General features: G+C 39.4%; 3 protein-coding genes across 9 annotated transcripts in view; all 3 read left to right on the forward strand.

The window, feature by feature from the left end:
* The window catches only part of LOC105015999 (RNA-binding Raly-like protein), a 60,117-nt gene extending 49,039 nt beyond the window's left edge, over positions 1 to 11,078 (forward strand). For all 3 annotated transcript variants that reach the window (XM_010879539.5, XM_010879549.5, XM_010879557.5), the window contains 4 exons: positions 8,012 to 8,181; positions 8,545 to 8,658; positions 9,352 to 9,509; positions 9,951 to 11,078. In XM_010879539.5, coding sequence (XP_010877841.2) covers positions 8,012 to 8,181; positions 8,545 to 8,658; positions 9,352 to 9,509; positions 9,951 to 9,989 — 481 coding nt within the window. In that variant the 3' untranslated portion in view covers positions 9,990 to 11,078. The remainder of the gene's footprint in view (positions 1 to 8,011; positions 8,182 to 8,544; positions 8,659 to 9,351; positions 9,510 to 9,950) is intronic.
* Positions 11,079 to 11,657: 579 nt separating this feature from the next.
* LOC105015986 (5-hydroxyisourate hydrolase-like) lies at positions 11,658 to 14,873 on the forward strand. 3 transcript variants are annotated; one of them, XM_010879508.3, is made up of 4 exons: positions 11,658 to 11,934; positions 12,376 to 12,515; positions 14,242 to 14,377; positions 14,576 to 14,873. In XM_010879508.3, the coding sequence occupies exons 1-4, from the start codon at positions 11,881 to 11,883 to the stop codon at positions 14,663 to 14,665; spliced, it is 420 nt and encodes a 139-aa protein (XP_010877810.1). In that variant the 5' UTR covers positions 11,658 to 11,880; the 3' UTR covers positions 14,666 to 14,873. The 3 variants fall into 3 exon arrangements, with proteins under 3 accessions (XP_010877810.1, XP_010877819.1, XP_010877827.1); XM_010879517.3 differs by having other exon boundaries at positions 14,242 to 14,419; positions 14,576 to 14,667; XM_010879525.4 differs by having other exon boundaries at positions 11,849 to 11,934; positions 12,337 to 12,515.
* A 4,908-nt stretch (positions 14,874 to 19,781) lies between these two features.
* On the forward strand, positions 19,782 to 24,672 carry pdcd5 (programmed cell death 5). Of its 3 annotated transcripts, none has more exons than XM_010879496.4 (7): positions 19,782 to 20,057; positions 20,826 to 20,855; positions 22,556 to 22,599; positions 22,834 to 22,895; positions 23,093 to 23,184; positions 23,804 to 23,875; positions 24,037 to 24,672. In XM_010879496.4, the coding sequence occupies exons 1-7, from the start codon at positions 19,992 to 19,994 to the stop codon at positions 24,082 to 24,084; spliced, it is 414 nt and encodes a 137-aa protein (XP_010877798.1). In that variant the 5' UTR covers positions 19,782 to 19,991; the 3' UTR covers positions 24,085 to 24,672.
* The last annotated feature ends 981 nt before the right edge of the window (positions 24,673 to 25,653 follow it).

Consider the following 25,653-nt stretch of genomic DNA (forward strand, 5'->3'; position numbering starts at 1 on the left):
AAAAATAAAAACTACTGTAGAAGATATTAAAGCAATTTAAATATTACCTTGGTATTACTGTAGGTGGAAATGAATCTACAAAGACTCCTAGGAATTAGGAGTTTTTCACAATTGCCAACACGCTAAAACTATTGTGGACTGTTTCATTCAGCCTTTTTAGCCAAACGCAACTCTTGTAAAGCACAGTTGTCACCATGGTATCATGTAGAAAACACTGCCGTTTAATATTCCAACCTCAAATCATCGCAATTCTAACACTCAACACAAAAAAGGTATAATCACTAACCAGCATAATTAGTCAACAAGCAATCAGGATGTTGTAGGGATTTATGAAAGTGTTTTAGAACGATAGAGGACATCATCAGAGGGAGAGGTATATGAAGAGTGAGAATGAGAGGAGGAATGAGAGGTCGTGGAGGAGAAACAATCCAGTTGATGGTGGTATAACATGCATGATTTCTGAGGCCCAAGAGTCAGTCATTGTGAACGTTGTTGACAAAAAAGAAAAACACATGGCATCAAGGAAACCCAATCAAGTCATTGCAAAAGGTAAATCAATAGCATTGTAGCATACCCATTTTCATTCATTAATATCTTTAGTATTGATGCCACTGCTGACCTGCTGAAATAAGGCTGGACCCACTGCCCAGCCTCTCTCCTGGAAAGGCCATGATTAACAACATGGTCAATAACTGTCCCACGAACTTCATGTGACACGTTTGTTCATTATATTCCACTTTGAGCTACTCAACCACCACAGTTGCAAATAGCAACTCGTAGGTGACCTGTTTTATGGATGAATAAGGACTGATTGCTGATTGTACAATTGTGCAAAGAAATGTGCAGAAGAGGTTCACATTTAAGGGAGTTCTTGGTGTCAGCTGTGACCATGTGTTTTGTTTGACACTGATTTAATGAGTTTTGTGTCTTTTGTAGAGAGTTGTGTTTATTGTTTGGCAAATATGTGCTTATCATTTAAATGGTGTGTGAAAGCATTTAGAAATAACTTATGCAAACCAAAAGAGAACTGCTGTGCTCATTAATTATCTTAGCAATAATCTTATGTCAGAAGACTGGGGTTTAGAAAAGTGTGTTTATAGTTTTGAGAAAATTTAGCGAAATCCATTCAGGAAATGTATGTTAACAATTGTAAAAACTGTAAGGTCTACAGTTGGAAACACACTTATGATTCTGAACCATTTCTCAAATTCCAACTTCAGAAGACACGTCTTAAATGATTGCTGAAGTATCTAGATGCAACTAAGTTTATTTTTTACAACGTACTGAATGAACAACATTAGTCTATCCGCACCCAGCTCTCTGCTATACAGTATGTCATCAGTTTGTTCACCAGGCATTTCTCAGATAACCCATGCTATAAATATTTTGTCTGTGTACCATACAATGTAATTATTATCATACTGCTAGGCATGTTTCGCTTTTTCTGACTGGTTTATTCCCATTACTCCAAACAAATATTCCCATTAACCCCAAGCTCATTCAGCCAACCATGATCAAATATAAATAGACCAGTATTATGTTGATTTGACAGTGGTTAAGCACAACATCATATCCTATTTAATCTCCCAGTCTACAGGACCTGGAGACAGTAGATAGAAGTATAATTACCCATCAACAAACAAAATGTTGAAAAACAGATAAACTCTTCCATAGAAGTGTAGCATTTACTTATACAATTATCAAATTGACAGTCCATCTTCTTGAAGTTAAAGAATTCAGTATCTGTCTTCTAGAATGTGTAGAATTGACAGACCATTTGTTAGAATATGTAATATTGACTGTCAGTCATTTAGAATGTATAGTATTGACAGTCCATTTTCTAGGTTGTGTAGGATTGACTGTCCATCTTCTGCAATGTGTAGAAATGACAGACCACGTTCTAGAATGTGTAGAATCTACAGACCATATTCTAGAATGCACAGACAGTGTTTCACAGTCATAATAGAGAGCCTCTGCTCTGACCGTCTGGCTCAATGTCCTAGCTGCTCTTTGATACTCTAGGCAGATACCTGATGAAAGGCCAAGTTGGAATGTAACTCAGACAGTCAGCCTTGCAAGTCTGAATTAGAAGGCAGGGTTTAATAAGAGTTCAGGATGAAAGCCATCCAGCACAACAGCCATTATAACCTGGAGAAAGGAGCCATGTAGACCTGGTATAAAGTTTACTTCATTTGAGCTTTGGATACTTCCAATTTGTTAAGGTTAATATAGGTCCCAATTAAGTTCAGACTCAAATGAAAAACAATTACGATTGGATAGTAGTTACAGCGTTGACTTCTATAAAGGTGTGGTGTGCGTGATTGGCCAGCTCCAGCCTCTGCAGCTTCCCTTACAAGCAGACAATCTGGAGTAAATCTTTCTTCTCATCAAGACCATGAATGTGAGAAATGCCTATCAGGTGTGTCTTTTTCCTGCTGCTAGGTTTGGTTTGCATGGAGAATATTATGCGACAATATAACTAAAAAACAACATTCCTATTCACTTCAACATCCTCCAACCACTTTAGTAGCATTTTAATGTGGTAATTTTATTTAAATAGTAAAAAAGGACACCCACTCTGTATTTAAGAGTATGTTTTGTCTCATATTTAAAATAGAGTCTAACCTGCCTTGTGTGCACATATTATAAATGTTTTAGTTCATGTCTTTTGATAATTGGCATGTAATGGGTAGCATGCATAAGTGTATTTTTATATTTTGTTTTACAAAGATTGTGTAACTTAATTGTTATTATTGGCTATAACAACAAGAAAAAAAGTTTGTGTTTCAAAAACTTTGCATACCCTTGGAGAATTGGTAATATATGTACCATTTGTGAAGAAAACATTAGTGAGTAGGCAAAACACATTTATTTTATTTAGGTCATACCAGAATGGTACACTCATAAAATAAAACATGGAAACAAAGAAAAATTAACTGACCCCTGGTCAAAAGTCTGCATAACCTTAGTTCTTAATACTGTGTATTGCCCCCTTTAGCATCAATGACAGGGTGCAGTCTTTTGTAATAGTTGTCTATGAGGCCCCGAATTATTGCAGGTGGTTTAGCTGCCAATTCATCTTGGCAAAAAGCCTCCAGGTCATGCAAAGTCTTTGGTCGTCTTGCATGAACCGCACATTTGAAATCTCCCCTGAGTTGCTCAATGATATTAAGGTCAGGAGACTGTGATGGCCACTCCAGAACCTTCACCTTTTTCTGCTGTAACCACTGGAGGGTCAACTTGGCCTTGTGCTTAAGGTCAATGTTGTGCTGGAAAGTCCAAGAGTGTCCCATGCGCAGCTTTCATGCAGAAGAATGCAAATTGTCTGCCAGTATTTTCTGATATCATGCTGCATTCATCTTTCCATCAGTTTTCACAAGATTCCCTGTGCCTTTAGAGCTCACACACCCCAAAAACATCAGTGAGCCACCACCATGCTTCACAGTGGGGATGCTATTCTGTTCACTATAGGCCTTGTTGACCCCTCTCCACACATAGCACTTATGGTTGGGACTATAAAGCTACTTTTTGGTCTTGTCACTCCATATTACAGTGTGCCAGAGGCTGTGAGGTTATGTCAAAGTGTTGTCGGGCATATTGTAACCAGGCTTTTTTGTGGCATTGGTGCAGTAAAGTCTTCTTTTGTTTCTTTCGCAGTAAAGACTTCTTTGTTCAAGTATCGTCGTATTGTGCTCCTTGAAACAACCACACCGTAATACAGCAGCCTGTATTTCTCCTGAGGTTACCTATTGGTTTTTCTTTGTATCCCGAACATTTCTTCTGGCAGTTTGGGCTGAAATCTTTCTTGATCTACCTGACATTGGCTTGGTATCAAGAGATCCCCAAATGTCCCACTTCTTAATAAGTGATTGAACAGTACTGACTGGCATTTATAAGGCTTTTGATATCTTTTTAGATCCTTTTCCATCTTTGTGAAGTTCCATTACACTGTTATGCAGGTCTTTTGACAGTTCTTTTCTGCTCCCCATGGGTCAGTAACTATCCAGCTCAGTGCATCTACGTGAGAGCTAACAAACTCATTAACTGTTTATACACAGACACTAATTACAATTTAAAAAGCCACAGATGTGTGAAATTCACCTTTATTCGACATTTTCACCTGTGTGTCACCTTGAGTGTCTGTACCAAGGCCAAACATTCAAAGGTATGTAAACTTTTGATCAGGGCCATTTGGGTGTTTTCTGTTCTCATTATGATTTAAACAACTATGGATAATAAATGGCTTAATATGATCACTATCCTTAAATAAAAATATTTTTTGCATGATCAGTCATATTTTCAAAATCAATGCCAAAATTTCACAATTTCAGCCAGGGTATGCAAACATATGAGCACAACTGTATATTTACCCAGAATGTACTATTTTCAGTGTAATATGGAGAACTCTTTGCACTGAGCTTAAGCTACTTAACGTTAGCCAGCATCCTATTTGTCTCATCCTCTGAGGTTAACGGCCTCTAGGTTATTAGAATGTCTTTCCTTTGGAATTCTTTTGGAATGTGCCTACATAGGACATGAAAGCTAGTTTGTTAGCTTGTTAGCCACAAGCACATTATCTGCCCTTTGCTGCTGGCAATAGCACTTAATGGACACTAAAGGGAACATTTAGTAAGAAGCGGTTTACAAAGTACAGCAGGAAGTTCTGACAGGCTACCTCACCATGTCAGATACCTACATAGAGTATCAGCTTTAACTCTTTAAGTCTTCATGTACACTTAAAGAAAATGTTTTTGAAAAGGTGACATTTTCTAAGCATAATGAAAATCAAATAAAGTGTTGCATTGTGAACTAAAAAGTTCATTGTTATACTACTGTACATGCGGAATTCTGAAAATGAATCGGTGAGAAGAAGACAAGATCTCACCAAAGAAGAAATGAATGTGAATATTTGAGTGATTTTTGAGGATCATCTGTGTTGATCATTTAGATTAAGGATGATTGGATGTGATGTACACAGTAGTATAATATAACATTTAATTATAGTTTCCATATGTCACTGAGACTTTAAGGGGAATCATGTACTAATTACAAATGCTAGCAATTATACATTTCAGTCATAAAAATATGAATTTGACTTTTATTGTTAAGATCTGGAAGTATCAACTTCCTCTATATTTGACTGTTCATAAAATGGCTTACCATAAGGTTGAGCATTCATAGCGAACATAGAGACTGACACCCTAAAAAAAAAGTGGTGTAAGAAAATACAAAGCAAAGTTGTAATACACGACCAAGGTTAATTTCTAAACACTAATGTTGATTATGCCTTTGTGCTGTTCTATGCCTAGGTATACTAATTACAAGCGAGCACAAAAAGGGGTGCGCTTTCACTGTATGCGGAGTGGATAATATCCCCCGAAGTACAGATTAAATGTAGCTTGCTGGAATAATATTTCAGACCTCAGTAGTCGTGGGGATTGTTGGTGGGAAAACTGTGCCGCATTACCTCAGATGGTGGCGTACGTCAAGATCCTCATCCATTTCAACAATAATTGCAATGTGTCTCTGGCACAAATAAGGCCAGAAGTCTCGTTCATCTCAATAAAACTTACATAGTGTAAACAGCCTTAGGTAGACACAGAGGAGCCTAAAACTGATGATTATCTTTACAGCAATGTTGATCGGGGCATGTTCTCTCTGCTTCCTGAAGTTGACAGTCATCTCCTTTGTTTAGCTGATGCTCAGGGAGGTTGTTGTCCGGGCACTGTGATGAAGGTTTGCATGTTGCCTCCCTGTAGGCTGACTCCTTGATGTTGGTTATCAGGCCTATTTAAGGATGGAGCTGGTGTCACGCAGAGTCACTCAGTAATGGGGGAACAGGGAGTACAGCATAGGGATGAGGACACACTCCTGGGGCCCCAGTGTTAAGAGTCAGTGAGGAAGAGGAGGTGTTATTGCCAATCTTCACAGACCGATGTCTCCCCTTCAGAACGGCCTGTAGCACAGAGTGTTGTCCAGACCCAGTGCTCAAAGCTTTGTTTAGAGGGAATAATGGTGTTGAATGGATGCCAGCTGAACCATCAGTGTTCATTCCTGTTAGTGTTCTTTTAGTTAGCCTCAGACAGTGGAATTACCTAGCTTTCTGTGGCAGCAAGAGCTTTCTTGTTGGTCTCAGTGTTTTATGCCTCCAAATGTGCGCATATGTGTTGAGCTCATCTGAGTGGTAGGCACCTGTAGGTGACCTGATTCTGAGTGAGTTTTCTGATTCTGAGTTGTTAAATGTAGATTCAGGCTTGATTCTGTATTTTCTTTGGTCTTTTTAATAGATTCAAGTGCCTTGAATTTTCTTATCTTGTAAGCGTTGCACGCCACTGGGTCATTGGCATGATTTATTGTGGCACTGAATGCTGCTGTGTGGTCTTTCAGTAGATCTGTATTTCTCCGTCAATCCCCAGTTTTTGATACATCCTTATTAATTTTGAGAGAAAAACTTTATCCACACATTTCCTGATGAAGCCTGGTGTCCTGGGTTGATGGATCCAAACATGTTCCAGTCAGTATTCTTGTACCTTTTTTGCTGCTTTTAGCAAGGTAGGAGGAACAGGGAGATGTGATGGCTTTGTGTGCCTCCTTTATATTGATATACATATAGTCACATGTTTACCAATACTGGGCCAGTGTACAATATGTTGGATAATGTCTGGTTGCAGAACTTCTCTGGAGTGTAAGAACAAAGGCACACCAGTCGATCACAATCTCCTTGCCCTAAGTTCACAAAGTATGTTCTGGAAACATTCAACATTTTACAGCAGAAAACTCGATAGCGGAGGCCACACAATTCACTTTTCCAGATGAATGTGTTGTCCAAGTGCATAGGTGCTGGCAAGTACTTCATGGTTGAGTGAGCTGTGTGTTAAAAAGCAAAACCGCTTGGCAATATGTACTGCAGATGTCTTGCTGCTGGGAGTTGCTACAATGAGGCAAGGCCATGAGACTAGACTTCATAAAAGGAAGAGGAGAAAAAGACAAGATAACAGAAACATTAGGGGAGCTATCAAAAAGTGATTGAATCCAAATGGACTCTTTAACACTGGTTTGAGACATGTGTCCTTCCCCCTGGCGATGATGAAGGACCACTGAGTGGCTGGGGCTCTCCAAGGAGTATGTGGTGGTGGAGATCGATGACTCTCTTAATCTTAATCAACATGATTAAAAAAAAAACATGTCTTGTCACAGCTCTCTAGAAGCTAGTCCTCTTAGCCTCTGGGCTCTCCGTATCCACAAACGCAGGCCCCCGACAAACACACTCACTCACGCGCACGTTTTAGTAAGTGTTGTAGAGCGAGTGTGTGATACACTTTCCCCTGTCACCTACTCTGCTGCGCTGCCAGAGAGCTTTTGATTGGCCCCCGACAGAACCAATTAGATTCAGCCGCAGATAGAGACATGGAGCTAGGGGATGGGGGAGTGGGGGCTGACTGTGGAGACTGATCCAAATCTAACTTCTGTCACATAGTAGATCTCTTCCCTGCTCATCTCATCTGCTTTCCCCTTTTCTTCTTCCCCATACCCTCTCACTCTCTCTCTTCACTGTGTGCAGTTAGGAGTTCTCCTTCCATTCATTGGTCTTTTTCTTTGTTTGTATTTTGTTTTGTATTGACGGCTGCAAGGGCAATAGGTTTCTACCATTCCCAGCTTCATTTGGTCATCCTCTCAGTGACTTTCACTGATTCTATTAGTCTTTCTCAATTGTGTGCACATGCAGTGTGTATGTTTGAATGTGTATGCTTACACACTCACTCACTCACTCACGCCGTATTTTTGTGACATACGCATCCACTCCCACTCATAACACTGCCCAAAGCACTGACAGTTGGAGGATGGCTTGATTTGGACTGACATAAGTGCCCGTGCAGATTTGCGTTGAGGAACTTTTTTTTTTCCGGAGCTCCAAAATACTTTTAACATTACGGTTGATGTTACTGAGTTCTGGTGGACTTCTTCCCAAGTCAAGCAAAGAATGACAGTCTGCGTATGTTTCCCTATTCAGGATGTATGACTACCAGCGTGTGCCAGCTTCCCTGCCCCCCCTAGCCCAGGGACCTAGCCTGGCCAAACGTCCCCGCTCCTCCTCCACTTCCTCTGGGCACAGACGCAGCCGAGACAGACCCCCCTCCAAGAGCTCCAGAGCCCACTCCAACAGCTCCAGCAAGACCAAGTGTGAGTAATGCCCCAGAAACATCCATACACACTCAGTCACAAGCAGATATAAACACCTCACTCCAGATGGTTCCCTCATCACAACCCTTTCTCTTTTCTAATGGATTCTGGCCTATCAGGTCACAGTATTAGCTCAAATCAACAAAGCAGGACCATTAGGCGGTGTTTATGCTGTTCTTTTGCCTACCACCATCACCCAGAAATCCCTATTCTCAACACTCACCGTTGGAGTTCTTCGTTTAAAACATACTCAGAGATACTTCTTTGACCTTTCCTCTTTTCCTCTCACCCCTTCTCTTTCTCCCCCATCCATTTTTCTCCTTTCTTTTTCTCCCTCCCTCCACCTGTCCTATCTTGGTGCAGTGCGAATGGAGGAGCTGCAGGTCATTAAGAGGGAGCTGACTCTGATAAAGACACAGATTGACGGCCTGCTTGACAGTCTGGACAGAATGGATACACAGAGGCAGGACCACACAGGTGAGACGGCCAATCAGAGAGGTAAACGGAGGGAGATGACAGGTGAGTGATCCACTCAGACAGATAGCGTGGACAAATGTAGCTGGTCGATTTGTCCAGTTGTTACAAATCAAGGTAGAAGAACAAAAGGGAGGAGTAGAGATGGTGAGGGGGCTTAATGGGTGTACTTGGTACGGAGCCCTACATGGAAGCACTGTAGCTGATGCTGCCCTCATGTGGCCACACAAACAAACTGCACCTTCATCTTTTTTCACCACACAGGCACTGACAAAGAAAATAATGTGTTTGGGTGCATGTGTCATCCTTACTACTTCTTATCTGTACTTGTTGCCTATAATAATTGACAACTCTTGTCTCTATACGTAATTACTCCGGCATCAACTGCCATCATCCTCCGCTACTGTACCGCTATTCTGTCAGTCTCTATCTCTCCCCCATCAACCTCCTCTAAATCTCCTCTATCTATTTCTCTCTCTTTCATCTCTAATTTCTGTCTTTCTCCACATGTATCCCTCTCTCTGCCGCGTCCCTCATATTCCGTCCTTTTGTCTCCCTCCATATGCGGTGCTGATTGATGAACCACGAGGGGTTAGATCTGACGTCAGCACGGAGACGTGCCAGACACTGAGAGTTACCGGTCTGCCCTAGAGAGAACTTGTTGACACTCCCACTGATTTTCTATCCTTGTTTAAGGATCTCCACTGAGGGAGGGCAGTCTGACTGGGTCACCTTACCCCCCCTCTGCCAGCAGCGGAGAGCGCTCCCCCTCCCCACTGTCCCCCATGAGCCCTCGTCGCCGCATCCAGAGAGAGAGCCCCGAACTGGGGGAGGCCAGCAACGATGATCACACGGTAAGTAGCCAGATGTGCGTGTGGAGAATCTCTGAGTGTGTGTGGGAGTGTTTTCTCCTTGTCGCAGAGCAACATGACTTCCTTAGCATGTCCTATGGTTGGCTCAAATTTGGCAGTTGTTAGTGTGATTTGCCATGCAGCAGAAATAAAATGCTTATCTCCAAACACGCACACAAATCCAAAGCCATCATTAATTTTTTTTAAATGTCTCATTCTGGGCATGTCACACCCACGCACAGCTCACACTCATAACTGACATGTAACTTTTATAAACACAAAGAAGACATCTGAGAGAAAGTCGGGCAATGAATAAAAGAAAAAGAAAGCGAGGGAGCAGCAGGACTAAATGCGGGACAAGGTACACACTCCTAGTCAGATGTGTGGCGTTTGTCCTCTACACCTTACTCCTCTCCTTTACTGGACTGTGTGTATGTGTTCCAGATGAATAACCACAGCTCTGACCCTGAGGACGACATGTGAGGAGGGAAACGGAGAAGGAGCATATGAGCGCCAGTCACAGAGGAAGAGAACATCTTGTCTAGAAGTATCCATGTCAACACTGGTATCAGTGGCCCCCTCTGTCCAACCAGCCAGTCACATGTTATTCTCCTTATTGTTATTCTGCATTGAAGGAAGATCCCCCAGAAAAACACATATGCAAACACAACTGGCATATTTTGCGTGGCCCTCTTTAGGTTCTACGTGATCCGTTTCCCCTTCTCTCTCCGTTGGTTATAAGGGGATCTTGTTTGTGCAAACTGTGAACAGCACACAGACAAATTCACACACGTTAATTACAGTTTATCAGGAAAAATGACCTACATTTATCTTGCTTACATAGTCCCCACTTAGACCAGCTCATAGCACACATAAACACACACACACACTTTATCTGTAGAGAGCAATTATTTACCAGAATATGAAAATATGAAATCCTTTCCATATGGATAATTTCCTAAATCCCTTTTAGCGATCTTCATAAAGCTGAGCTACACATTGAAAGATGGAGGACTTGTGAAAGGAGCACACTTGATTTGGCGATCACAGTTGTCAGAGCTACATTTTGTCTATGTGATTCACTGTGTCATTATTTCCAGAGCATGACCCCACCAGTTTAAACTAGTGCAGACAAAATGAGTATTTAAAGTCATAACCTCCTGGCTCTGGTTTTCCCACAGTGCTGTTGTTTCTCTGCTGTTTCCTTACTGTATTAGGTATGATCAGTATGAGATCAGAACCATCTCCTCCTCTCTGTAACTGGCGCTGTTAGCCGAGGAGTGGCCCGGGCCCAGATCATGTCTAATATTGTGTATTACTGTAAAACGTTCCAGTATTTGGTCAGCTGTAAAATTTTAATCCTGCATTTTGTTTTAGAGTTTTTTTTTTATTTGTTTGTTTTTTAAAGCAAAAAAACAAAAACAACAATGAAGATTGTTTTATAATTCAAGTGGTGTTAGATGTTTTGTTCTGTTTGCATTCATGAAGAAGCCAAGTGGAAACACTACTCACACTGTCACAGTAAAGTTATTTTCATATTGATTAAAATGCTTCTGGGCGTGTTTTTTGTTACACTGACTGTGTGCGCGTGTGTGTACCTATGTGTCAGTATGAGTAGTAAAGCAAAAACAAGCCGATAGGCAATGATGGAGTGTGTGTAATTAATTCTGACTGAACAAAACATATTTTGGACCCTCTACAGAAAACATAACTGGTATTTGTGGGTTTATTGTAAGCAAAAGGAGAGCATTTGGGACATTGCTGACATTTGACCTGCTCCATGACCTATGCAGAGCAGCAGGCAATGTGATAGCCCATGAGGTCCTTTACCTTGACTGAACCAATGATGTACAAGGACATGAAGGTCTACACTCATCACTTTTCATTGTTAGGACTTATCTAAAGTGTAGTAAAATGCACTTTGACCAAAGCTTGTGTCCAAATCATTTAAAAAGGCAATTTGTAACTGACTTATTTGCACACCCTTAACCATTAACAAAAAACGATGTTCCCCTGAACAAGATAACGTAAGATAGCCACGTGAGCTAGGAGTAAGGGGTCTATTGTAACCAATTGTATCACGAACAGGAAATGTACGAGCGTTTTGATTGGTTCTTATTTACTCACTATTTGAATGCGAAAAGCCCCAAGCCTCGCCAGTCATAGACGTTCAAAAGAGAGGAAGTAAACAAAGTAGCTAGAAACCTAAATGAACTTGGATGAATAGCATATGACAGTCCTAGTCATACAAATAACCATGTGAGTTTTGAACTGCTGCTAAAAATCAGTTCCACTTAATTTACCATAAACACCATATTTCTGAGAGCAACCGGTTGGGATTAGAACGACTTGGAAATCTTTGATATCTATTCGCATGAGTACCAGGAGATTACAGCACATAAAGGGTCATCTATTGGTTGAAGACAAGGTAGGCTATTGCGTTTGTAATCAGAAATGTTTGTTTTTAAAAATACAATATTGACAATTTAAATTATTGGTAGTAGGATTATTAGAACACTTTTGATAATAATAATAATAGCGAAAGTAATATAGTTGAAGTGTGACTATTAAATAATCATAATATAAAATAATCGTTTATAGGCTTAAGTAAGCATACACCTTTGCAAAGTTACAGTAGCCATGTCCATACTTTTTAGGATACTCAATGTGTTATCAGTGTATTTTTTCGTTGTGTGGGTTTATATATTGTTAGAGCAAATTAAGTGAAACCAGGAAAGGGGAATTCATTTCAAGTGGAAATTACACATTTTAGAAACCTTTTTAAACATGGGTTTGAATTCACTACAAACTTACATTTCTGAAACAACAGGATGATCAAATGATGTTACAGTACCTGTATTTGCTGTAGTCTGCAGAGATGGCAGCTCCGAACAGCCCACTGACCACTCATGTCCTGAACACCGGGATTGGTGTCCCTGGGGCCCGCGTGGCCCTCAGCCTGCACCGCATGGACTCTTCCACGTCACTCTGGAACCTTCTCACAACAGGGTAACCTACCCATATGAAAGACAAATACGCGTTTTCGTCTTAATGTCACATTCACCTCTAACCTCATTCATTAGGGCTGCATTTTGTCATTGTAATATAAGACTGTCTACACCGCTAAGGTCTATTATTTCCTGAGTACTTCAAATTAGGGCTGTAAAAGTTGACGTGTGCGATTAATGTAAAAATGCTTAACGCTGTTAAATTAAATCTATCGCCATTAACTTTTTTTTTTTTTTTTGCCTCAAAACCATTTATAGTCAGCGCTTGATTTTATCAAGAGCTGGCTGGGGCATGGTATGGATACTCGTAGCCTGCCATTAGCTTCGCTGGCTTCATATATACCTTTTCTGATTATTATAGCAATGAAGAGTAGGCAGATGTCATGAATCGTGTTTATCCGTCAGGTTTCTGTGAATCTTGCCTAAAATCGCATTACTGACATTACCTACATCCCTGTCTCCCTCCAAAAACCCCAGTGAACGAGAAGGCCACAGGCGCCTCCTTTCTGATAGTCCAGAGACACTGCAAATTCAACTGCGTTTTATGTGCCAGTACACCCAAGTGTTGCTTAAGAGAGAGAAATATGACTTTCAGCTGGACACTAGCCTATTCAAAGATGATAAACAGACTAGATAGCCAACTCAAAAACCTAGCTTGTTGTATTGTAATTTATTATTCTTTTTTTGCTAGACTTAGCATTAATGTCATAGTCATTTTCACTATTAACAAGTTCCATTACGGATGTCCCTTTATTAATGTTTGTAGGTATCCTCTAGCAACCTTACCTAGCTTATGTCTGTGCTTATTATTCAAGTAGCCTACTTTATGCATTTCGTCCCCCATACATTTGAAAATAATTTAATAAAAGACCCATGGCCAACCATACACCAGGAAAGACAATTTGCAGGCCCCCACCTAAGCCCCATTCTAACCACAGTTTAGCATAAACATCAGTTACTGGACTATACCTTGTAAATGTAGGGATTATCTACATTACGGTATTTATTCTGAGACATATCGAAGATATGATACCTTCTGAGGGCTTATTTATATAATTTAAATAGCTTAATAAAAAAAATGTGGCGCATGGTACCTTAGGACTTGGAAATGATTATACAAACAAGATAATGTCTATGTAGCATCTTATTCTGTCTCATAATGTAAGTGTTATTTGCAAGATATCTGCTAGTTTACCCAACAAAATAATTTTGCATCTCATATATCTTCTTCCATGTCTTGGAAAATGTAGCTTTCCAGGAAAATGGTCTGTTATGTGTTTGATATAATAGACAAACATAGCAGTCAATATACTTAGTGCCTTGATCAAGGGCACAATAGTAGGAGATAATATAACAATGGGATCAGAGACCATAAACCTTCTATTTGGATTTACATGGGCAACAAATAAACGTTACCAGTTATGATGATAATTTGAGGGGTAAGAATAAAGGGCCATACCTTGGTCTAATGGACCCAATTGGAAAAAGACAGCTTCTGCACTTATTTCAAAGTCAAGCACTGTCCAAAGTTTACAATGAAACACAGTATTTCTTTATCCAATCTTTTGAATTCAGACCCAAATTTCAACACATTTTAAAGTTGCGATTAATCGCAATTAACTACGGAAGATTTTGTGGCTAATTATTTTAATCGGTTGACAGCACTAGTTCAAACAAATGACTGATGTATTGAATATTTCAAATTATTTACACTAATGTCTTCTCAGGACGACCAATGATGATGGCCGCTGCCCAGGACTCATCAGCAGAGAACAGTTTACTCCTGCTGTGTACAAGTTGCGCTTCGAGACAGGCAAATACTGGGAGAGTCTGGGAGAGACCTCCTTCTACCCGTACGTCGAAGTTAGTGAAAGACCCTCTTACTTGCTTTATCATGAAGAATAGGTGAATAGGTGTTAACTACTAATAACTGTTAAACATAGACATAATTTTCCCTTTCCATCCACAGAATCCACTTCTCTAATTTGTTGTCAGCAATGTGTTCATATTTCTTTGTAATAAGTGGTCACTAACAAGTCTGTGGTCTATGTGCATCTGCAGATAGTCTTCACCATAACGGACCACAGTCAGAACTTCCACATTCCTCTGCTCTGCAGCCGTTTCTCCTACAGTACCTACAGGGGGAGCTAAAGAACCTGTCTCACCCCGATTCACCCCCCTTGAACCACAAACCAAACCATCTGCCCTCCTTTGTCATGAGCTGCTGAGGGTGATGTTCAGAGCACTGAGGGTGATGTTCAGAGTGTGATGAGGTCAATAAACTTCAGGACACACAAATGATTTCAATAATGCCATATATATTCAATTTTTAAATAATAAAACAAAATGTTAAACCTTTTTTTTTTTAGTACTGACATGAATCTGGTTTGGTAGTTTTCAAAGTGAACCACGCTTCCCCATGTCGGCATTAGGAAGCTTCAGGGGACACATGACAGAAGTAACACTTTAAAGTCCAAGCGAAGATGTTCTTTAATATTAAATGCATATGATATCTGAGGTAGATACATTTTATATACATTTCTTCATGGTTTTAATAAGGTCAGCACAGTGGAATTCTGAATTTGCAACTGGCTCCATGTAACATTACTTAACAGTTGCTAACTGCTAGATAATGCATGGCTGTCTAGTTTGCTCAGCAGGAGTGATGATCAAAACATTTATATATATAATGTATAGCTTTAATATAGGGACTTTCGAAGTCGTATGGACTAAGATGCAACAGGAGGCAGGCAGGTAAATATGGTTGATTTATTTATTGACACAGTGCTGGTGATTGTTATAAATGTAGCCTACAATACCAAATTACCAAGTTATTGCAGACATCCTAATCTCTGTTTATAAAAAAAAATCAGTCTTCAAAAGAAAATGCCTCCAATCGTGCAGTTGATAATTACATTGAGAAAACCCCCGTAAACACATACCAATTGGCAGGAGGCAGTGCACAATAGTGAAGAGAATGATGGCTAGACCCCTAACCACAAGCCAGTAAATGATTTTGCGCTGTAGATGATCATGTGCATTTAGTATTTGGGTCAGTTGGAAGGCACACAATTGACTGCACTCAAGTAGTATATCAACAAATATAAAGGTTTCAGTCTTGGAAAATTACTTCACGTGGGTGGGGGTTGTTTTGATGTTCTCTGAAGGGAGGCATGCTGTCTCAGACTTTGAAAACTCCTGGCTTAGGATAAATAAACCTCAATAGCAATTAAAACATTTCATTTAAGAGGTATTTAGTCCGTTAATTAGTCTGTTTTATTATACAAACAAATCCATGTGTCAAATAATTAAGCTCCCCATCCATTGTTTTGTATAAAAGTAAAATGGTTCCTTATGGGATTCCACTTTGCTAATGGAGGCAGTTGCATTGTTGCACAATTGTGAAACAGGTCGACTAGAGGCTCTGGTCCAATCCAAAATGGACCCCTAAGCCCTACAAAAAAATGCACTAGTGGAGCTCTGAGAGGGTTAGACAGGAGTGAGCAATCAGGTAATAACTCCACCTGGCCCTCTGATAAGCTAGATGGAAGATCCACCACATTACTTAAACCAGTCGACCACTCTTAGATTCCTACAACTCCTAGGGTGTAGGGCATTGGGGTCTATTTGGGACTGGGCCTTCAATTAGACTTACACCCTACATCTCTTTTGCTCCCTGAGCTTTGACTCTTGGGCAAACAGCTGACAATGAAAACCCATTATTGTATCTTACAATGCAACTTTAGTTAGATGGCGAATAAACAATCAAGAAAAAAACATTACAACTGTAAGTTTATATGTGAAACAGAAATTGTTATTTGTGACTGGTTGATGAGTAGACATATGTCTAGCCTCTCCTCATCAGTAGCTGATAGATTTACCTTTATTTATGCTGAGAAATCAACTGAGACCAGGGTAACCAGAAAAGGCAGAGATAGTAGATTCTTAATACAATTAAAGTTTTATCATAGATTTGCAAATCTGGAGCAGTTAACAACACTCTCATCAGAGTGAGATCAAGAGATTTGTGTCCAAGGTTGAGCTCAGGCCTATATAGACTCCGTACAGACCATTGTGTGGTAACATCCCCTCCCATGCATGGTTAGAGTACATGTCTTACAAGCTGTTCTGCTGTGATCGGCATACCATGCAGATACCATAGCTGCACCCCCTTGAGAGGTTAGCCATAGCTATACTAATCTGCTGCGGGCAAATCGTGCTCATCGTGGAGGGCAGAAATGCACACACAATGGCCTTACTCGATTACTTGAATATACTTTGTATTTTCATTCACAGCGATATTTATTACTTAATAAAACTGTCATCCCATAAGGACTGTGATGTGACCTTTACTTAAGGTACTTTAACACAGTGACAATGATTAACTAATCTAGGTTGCATCTGTTGATGGCAAATCTGCAACTGAAGTTTAGAAGAAACATGAATAGACACAGAATCACTATAATCAGGACAACTAAGACTGTTCATGTATTGGGCTCATCGGAAAGACATTATGTCACAGTCCTTTAATTATCAAATGCACCGAATAACAGCATCATTTAACAATGAAATTATTGTGACATGGCACACAACATCTACACAGTAAGAATAAAGAAATATATAAAGCAAAAAATACAGCTCCAGAACAAACAGAAAAAAATGAAGAGACCACTGCACCTATTACTTTCCTTTCCAAAAAAGTTGGAAAGGAAGGTTTTGAGTGAGGAACAGAAGGGTTAAAATTAAGAGACCCCTGCAAATTGAACACTTTTGTTTCTGATTCAAAACTTTCCTTTTCAACTTTTTTGGAAAGGAAAGAAAAAGGTGCAGTGGTCTCTTAATTTTTTCCAGAGCTGTATACATAATGTAAACTAGCAGTATTTTTTAAAGAGTGTAGAATGGGAATATGAACAATATGTGTAGAAATATTAAATATTATAAATTTAAGTGTAATATGCCTATGAATGGTACATTAAAATATTCTAAAATACATGGAAAGTCATCCGAGCATTTGGAATGTTCATGTGATCAATATGATCATAGATCAGTGTTGCTGGTTGAGAAGCCTTATGGCCTGAGGAAAAAGTATCACACTCAGATATTGGGATCGACATCACAGCAATGAAACTATGCGTGAGCTGAGGCTAATTGATTATTAGCCTCAATTATTCAATTGCCCCTCCTACCCTTACTGGCATGTCACAGTATCCAGGGGAGGGCTCGGACCACTCTGTGATGACAACCATGGTTGCCCCTTCTGGTGCACTATGAAAAGAAAAATACAACAAGGGAGACCCTGAACTGGTGAGCAGCTGCAATCCTAAATCAAGCAAGAATGGGGAAACATTTGACTTTCAAAACTACAGCATTTGGTCTCCTCAGTTCCCAAATGCTTGCAGAGTGTTGTTAAAAGAAGAGGTGATACAGCACAGTGCTAAACATGCTCCTGTCCCAACTTTTTTTTAAACATGTTGCTGTCATCAAATTCAAAATGGGCATGTATTTTTCTAAAAACAATAACATTTCTCAGTTTCAACATTTGAAATGTTGTCTTTGTACTATTTTCTATTTATTATGCGGTTTAAATGATTTGCACATCATTGCATTCTGTTTTACTTTACATTTTACACAGCGTCTCAACTTTTATGGAAACATGGTTGTACTTAATCTCCACCAATATCCAGTTCTAAGATGCATGTTTGGCAATTGCTGTTCTTCCAACTAACTTTCTCTGTCAGATAGTTAGATAGCATAGTTTCTATGCTGATGTGACAGACATGATTTATTCCTCTTTTAGGGTAATCCAAGGTTTGGTTCCGTGACCAAGGAAATAACATGTAATAAGTTTAATTCGAACCTTATGCAACTTTGTGGACTGCAAGAAGTGTAGGTTTTTGCCACTGAGGTAATTTTGTAACAAGAGGCAAGTGTCCTTGACCAGGCCCAATTATGACAGCTTTTTAAATAACATTGAGTGATATAAGATAAATCTAAGATTGACTTCCTGCCTCTTGGGCCCTGTTTGGGGTTACCCACGTATAGGTCCACAGTGTCACTGGACCTTTCTGTCTCAGCCCCAAGGTTTTACACTGCTATATTATTATGCCAAGGGAGTAGGGTCAGTTCTCCTTCTCCATAGTAAATCCCTGTTTATCTAAGGAATGTGCTCTCTAAATTTCCTTGTCTCCTGCTCTGTTTAAACTTAGGAGGACATGAGGTCTTGGACCACACCTCAGGAGTACCAGGCTTGAAAGACCCGTAGCTGTCCCTGTCCAAAGTCCTACTGGTTATGTTGCAGATCAAGATGATACCTGACGATTCCAGCTGCCACTCCACTGACCAGATCCTCCCCACTGGTTTGTCCCTGTCCTTGTCCATTTGGTCATGCTTCTGACCTGGATTGTGTTTTATAGACTCTGGACACTGCCCACATGCAGTTATTAATGACTACAATTTGTACTCTTAAAATGTTCATCCGGCACAGCCAGAAGAGTACTAGTCACCCTTCCGAACCTGGTTCCTCTATAGGTTTCTTCCTAAGTCTCTGCCCCTTTTAGAGAGTTTTTCCTGGCCACTGTGCATCAACAATGTTGTTGCTTGTTCCTTGGGGTTTCAGACTGGGTGTTTTATAAAAGCACTTTGTGACATATTCTGATGTAAAAAGGGCTTCATAAATAAATGTGATTAATTGATTGATGTACTGTAGCAAACTTCTTCGACAGGTCAACAAACAGAGCAACACAGCTTTATCTCTCATCTAAGGCGGTGACAATGTGATTTACAACCAGTGTAGTTGCTGTGACAGTACTGTGCCCAGGTCTAAAACCAGATTTGAATCTGTTCAAAATTCAATTTTCTGATAAAAAGGAATGTAACTGTGTATTTACCAGTGCCTCCAGGATTTTAGCAAGGGATGACAATTTAGAGATAGGACAGTAGTTATCAAGGACACTTGTGTTCCCAGACTTATTTAGTTGGAGCACATGAGGGGTTTTCCAGACTTTAGGGGTAACCTCTGAAATTAATGTTAGATTAAATATATGTGTTAGAATTCCAAAGATAATGGACCAGCGCTAAACAATATAGGCCTAGATCTAGCATATCAGCTGTGTTTTCTTAGTATAACTAGCAATGAATAAAGGCCATTTTCTCAGCGAACAGACTCAGTGAAAACAATTTACTTTTAAAATCTGAATGGTCCTGCGTAATCATATGCCAGCGTTCAGATGGGCATCCCAGTTCTGGACTTTACCCCACTAATTGGTGTTTAGACAAGAGTTCGTTTACGGCGTAAACGCAGTCCGTGATCGTCCGTGACTCGATTGCTTTACTCTAGTTGCTTTTCAGATGATTTTTCTGAGTTCTATTACTTTATCCTGAAGCAGGGCCCGGACCCTAACGATACTGCTCCCTATCTCGTGAAGTGACATTTCTATTTCTCCCCTGATTAAGCCTACTTTCTATCAATTTGAACACAATGGCAGATGACGAATTGGAGGCAATCAGAAGGCAACGCTTAGCTGAACTGCAGTCAAAACATGGGGTAAGGAGAGAACAGGGATCAAAATGCATAACTAGCTTCGACCATATAAGGAGGTGCAATTGCAATTCATTACGTTGCTAGCTACATAGCCAGTGTTAGCATTGTAGTTGAAGTTTAAAATGCCTAATTTAGTGTATAGTTACTTAAACTTATAAATAATATTAATTATCTATAGCTATTTTTGTCTTTTGCATGTTTGTATTGGAGCTAGCCTAGGCAATAGGTAGTTAACGAGCTAGCAAACGTTATTTAGCAGGGTATTGCAGATAACTAGCTAACTGCTGCACTCGGCAAGCTTAACTTTAGATAATTAAATGAAATCCACATTAGTTGTCCCTGTTTTCGTTCTTTGGAAAAAAACGTTTCGCAACTAAAATGTTTTCTGTTACGGAAAGAATACACCCCAGGACTGTAAACACCAGCTGATCACGTCTTCCCCTCCCTCCTTGTGCTAGGAGTGTGGGATGGCCAAACTACTCATACACTGGGCCAGCGAGTGTGGGATACACGTGCATAGGTTTTTAGGTAAAACGTTTTCATTTGCGAGTCGAGAGTAGCTGAAATAGTTTAGGATGGATGTTTTTGTCACTGATTCCTAAATCTATTTAAGCAAAATAAAATAGCCAATTACCTTAATACCCCTCACTGAATTAATGCATATAACAATGAACAACAGGATGACATGATCAATCAAAACATTGGGGTGTACTTATACCTGGACTGCACTACATTACATGTTTTATTGAGTTTGAGATGCTCCTTTTATAGGGTCCATCTTGGAACCAAATGAATCTAGGGGTAAGCTACTGTACATTGTGTGATGAGGTGATGGCTGTATAATTAATGCCCTGGACTGAGAAAATGCAGCACCTCTGGCCGGTCTGCCTGTCCTCCCTGCCTGTGCTCCTTTTTAATTAATATTTTGATTTGATGCAGTGAATGTGCATGTTCCAATTTCTTATAGCATAGTCCATGGAGAAAAGCAACATTGGTTGGGCTTTGTAACATGTTATCAAGTTTAAGTAAGCTATTCAGAAATCGGTTGTTGTGAGAATTCTTTTTTACAACTTTTTCATAATATGGTAGCACACTTATTTACACATGCAGAATGTGTCCCACTCATAGAGCTCAGCAATAAGTTGAAAATATACACACAGCACCTTGCCCTGTCAAAATAATAGCTGTACCCTTTGGGCAACAGGGCTGGATAGTTCACTATCTTGATTATTTAATTTGTTATATATTCAGATATTTGATATAGTACAACTAACTACATGGGTTCAAATGAATCCTAAGAATATAAAAAAAATGACTGCAGTTTCATTGTGTTCAAGTTGGAGCAGAATTTAACATGAGCAAGCCTAAAACATTGTATGATGAATTATTCTATCATTCTATTATTTGTGAAATTAAAAGTTTGTCAAATAGTGTAATAGGACAAAGACCCTAATGAAACAACGTCCTGTAAATAAGTGTTTCGTGGACCAACAAACAAAACTTTGACAGTCATGGAAGTAGCATGATAACAATGTAGCTGAGTCAGCCAGTCCAACTTAATATTAAACAGTATGGAATAGGGGTTGGGAAAACTGTATACCACACTGTTGAAGATGTTCTGTTGCAGCACATGACATTGAGAATACAGTGACTTCGGAAAGAATTCAGACTCCACTTTCTCCTTGTTTTGTGTTACATTTATAATTGTTTAAATATGTTTTTTGGTCATCAATCTACAAACCATACCCAACAACTACACAGTGCTAACTTTTTTTTTTTAAAGAAGGACAACCATCTCTGCAGCACCATTTATCAGACCTTTATGGTAGAGTAGCTTGTACAGATTACGGAATAAAGGGTCTGAATACTAATGCAAAATATGTTTTTTATTTATTTTTATAAATTGGCATGAATTCCTAAAAGCTTGTTTTCACTTTCATTATGGAGTATTGTGTGAACAAAATGTGGAGAAAGTGAAGAGGTGTGAATACTTTCAGAAAGCACAGTATGTTACATGAAAAGCTAGCCAACTACTCAGAAATATTACCATAGGATAATATCTAACAAATGGAAAGATGCAGTTAATATTACATGGCTCCAACCAGTCTAGTCTACCAATAGGCTCCTTTAAAATGGCAAAATCCCAAGGAGTACAATGTGCTAGGAATAAAAGGGGGAAAGGATTGTTTTCTACCATTGGGTGGAGTGTAATCCCTGTTGTTTATGGTTGTCTACCTCATCACGGGTGTTGAAATCACAGAGAAATATGTGTATCATTGTGATCAATATTGTAATAGTCAACATATCCAATACCAGGATAAATTTGAGAGAAGCGCTTTCAGCATGGCTGTGTGATACAGTCAACCTGTTTGCTCAGTTCAATAATTGACACAAATAGATATTTATTAATATCTTTATTTCTTTGTATTTAAATGCAAGAGTAAGATTTATCTCGCTTTCCTTTCTGTCTCTATCCCTTTCTTCTTTTCGTTATTTTCCAGGACTCTTCAAATGACCAGCAAGGCCAGCAGGAGGCCAAACAGAGGTTGGAATCTTTAGTGTTTAAGTCCATCTAAACATGTGTACCTGTCAGGCACACCTAAACTCTGATTATAGCAAGCCTACATATCGAAGATTATAATGGTTTGCTAGTGTTGCATGTCCTGATCTGTAGTTTGCACCACTGGTTTGTAAAGAACTAAGTAATACACCATTTATGAAGCTAGAAAATGTGATAAATGCTGTGGCCTACCTAGAGTGTTCTGTTGTCTTTCTACAGGGAAACGGAAATGAGGAACTCCATACTGGCTCAGGTTCTAGACCAGTCGGCTCGTGCCAGATGTAGGTATTTCAATCAATCAAATGTATTTATAAAGCCCTTTTCACAACAGCAGTTGTCGCAAAGTGCTTTTACAGAAACAATTCCCTAGTTTAAATTAATAATCAATCTGATGTGGGAACTATTCTACTGCGTTTACACCAGGTTAGCAATTGGTGGAACCATTGCCTAAAGGTTTCTTATGTTGTGTGTGTTGCAGTGAGTAACCTGGCTCTGGTGAAGCCAGAGAAGGCCAAAGCAGTGGAGAATTACCTCATACAGATGGCCCGCATGGGTCAGTTGGGTGGAAAGGTGAGAGAACTGGGCCGGCCAATAAATAAAAGACGTGGGTCCAAAAAATAAATTAAATTAGATATCCAGCCCCCAAAAAAACTATCAGTCAAATTATTTAATATAAAGTCTTTTGAGGCCATAAGGTGGCTTGTCTACCTGATGTTTTTTTACTAAACTATTTTGTCTATAAGGCATGCTGCCTGTTGCTAAAGACATGTTTCTTGTTTTGCTCTGAATTAAGTTGATGCTTGCTTGAATTATAGTTTCTCTATATTGTGCAAATCATTTGGCATATGTCTTTTTTGGAAAGTAAAATGTTGCTCCTCTTGAAATTGACACTGTAGTCTAGCTCTGTGTGAGAGATTACCTTCAACTAATGAAGGGAACTATACTGCACGTTTTCTATATTTGCAGGTTATCTCTTGGGGCTCCTCAGTTCTCCCTTTATCATAGTCAGGAACCTGGGTTATTAGCAATTGTGTGCAGGTGTGGTTGAACAAACAGCTGACCTGTGCATTGCTAAATTTAACCTAAAGCATATGTGGGCATATTGTTGATCCAAATGATGGAACTACAGTCAGCACTGAATTGACCCCTCTGCACTACTTGATACTTAGATTTGGATTGTCTTTTTTAGATTTCAGAGACTGGTTTGATCGACATTCTAGAAAAAGTTAGTCAGCAGACGGAAAAAAAGACAACTGTCAAGGTAAATTGCCGAATCTGGTTATTGCATGTGCATTTTTTATAGATTTTTAAGAAAAGAGAAAGGGAACAACAATTGTAGTACCTACTGTAAGCTACTGCTCTATTGTATATGTAACAATTCCAGCTTTAACTGACTGCTTCTCACTTTCCTTCCCTTCCCAGTTCAACCGACGAAAGGTGATGGACTCAGATGATGAGGATGACGACTGACTCATTGAACGGATCCCAGGAGTCAGTTGGACAACTAGCTGAGGGCAGGATTCAGGACATGATATGTTGAAGAAGGGGTTTGTTAGTTGGTGGAAATCCTTGAACTGCCAAATCCCGAGTTAGTGATGCACATTGGGATACCACATTAGGCCCTGTGTGGATCTGGAACTCATTACCATATTCTTTGTTTATTTCTGTTTTCACCAAGGTTTCCATTTTTTGCCACCACAAGAAGCAGAACAAAATGTGGCATAGGCTCTCTTGCTGCTGATTCATTTTTCAAGAGACTGCTTTGTGAATACTGTATTTATTACTGTATGAATCTGGTCAAACCATCAACCCGGACAGAGCACATTGCTATATTTATCCTCTCTTGTAATGAATTTCCAACTGTTTACATAAAAAAAAAAAAAAAAAAATTGAAAGCCTTAATTTGAACACTTATTCCACACAATCAGCGTAGTTGCATCTTGATTTTTTTGACAGTGCTTGAGACTGATGGAGGGGTCACAGTTTTGTACTTAATTTGCGCTCAAAAAACCAAAATCACATGAGAGCATAGATGTAAGAATAAAGCCTTAAATGTAATTCTCTTGTATTTGCTGAAATGTATCCTACATGTTCACTGAGACTGACAGTACTCTGATGTGTGATGTATTAGACAAGATGATACTGAAAGTTTGCCCATTTAGGAATAGATTTGATTTATGGTTTCAAGTCATCTAAATAAATCCATCCAAGCATTGAAAATGCAAACCAGGAGCAATTATAATGTGAAAATTCTTCTAGAATCTAGCTCACAAATGAAAAAATACTGTATTAATTAATGTAATAATAGCACACAGGCTTTTTTCTTCAGTAACCAGAATCTGATATAATTTAAAGATCTTACAGAAGATACAAAAATAAGGTGTGAATATTTTTTATATTTTGCAAATATACGCGATAGGGTTTTAATTGTCCAACATTGTAGCAGTTGCTGCATTGAGGTAACGTTTGCGGATTGCGCGCAGGTAAGTATGGTAGCTTAGTTGATTTTAAAATGCGCGCAACAAAGACAGAGCAAGCAATTATGCAGAGCAATGAAGTATGAGATGTGGAGACGGAACACGTGAGAACTGCAGTACTACTAAATTGTTTCGCAAGCTACTTTAAATGACATTACCGCAGAATTAATAAATTATTTTATACATTTTTGTTGCATGCGAGTGAAATTATTGCACTGTAGAGCGCTAACTTCGTCTTGAAAATCCATTTACTACGTTGTACTGCCTATTAGTGATGGGTGGTTCGCGAACGATTTGTTCTTTTTGAATGAATCTTTATGGTGAATCTTGATTCATGATTCATGTCAGGATCTTCAAATCTCGTTCACCGAAATGAACGACGAATGGAATGAGCTGTCATATATGACTCTTTCGGATCTTTGAATCTCGTTCACTGGAAGGAACAATGAACGAAAGGAACGATGATCAATAGATGTTTCTGCACTTTGGATCACTTGAAGGAACGATGGAAGGCGAACGACTCATGAGGAAATACGTCTTTAAATCTTTCTGACCTCCTGGT

The sequence above is a fragment of the Esox lucius genome, chromosome 2, assembly GCF_011004845.1.
Source record: "Esox lucius isolate fEsoLuc1 chromosome 2, fEsoLuc1.pri, whole genome shotgun sequence".
NCBI classification, from domain to species: Eukaryota; Metazoa; Chordata; class Actinopteri; order Esociformes; family Esocidae; genus Esox; species Esox lucius.

What these genes read in the sequence shown, in the direction of transcription:
- pdcd5 (XM_010879496.4), top strand. Translation starts at nt 19,992, where the DNA reads ATGGCAGATGACGAATTGGAGGCAATCAGAAGGCAACGCTTAGCTGAA. An exon ending in GGAACCAAATGAATCTAGGG is followed by an intron (nt 20,856 to 22,555) that starts GTAAGCTACTGT and finishes GTTATTTTCCAG; the next exon opens with GACTCTTCAAATGACCAGCA. An exon ending in CAGCAGGAGGCCAAACAGAG is followed by an intron (nt 22,600 to 22,833) that starts GTTGGAATCTTT and finishes GTCTTTCTACAG; the next exon opens with GGAAACGGAAATGAGGAACT.
- LOC105015986 (XM_010879508.3), top strand. Translation starts at nt 11,881, where the DNA reads ATGAGTACCAGGAGATTACAGCACATAAAGGGTCATCTATTGGTTGAA. An exon ending in TGGAACCTTCTCACAACAGG is followed by an intron (nt 12,516 to 14,241) that starts GTAACCTACCCA and finishes ATGTCTTCTCAG; the next exon opens with GACGACCAATGATGATGGCC. An exon ending in CCTTCTACCCGTACGTCGAA is followed by an intron (nt 14,378 to 14,575) that starts GTTAGTGAAAGA and finishes GTGCATCTGCAG; the next exon opens with ATAGTCTTCACCATAACGGA.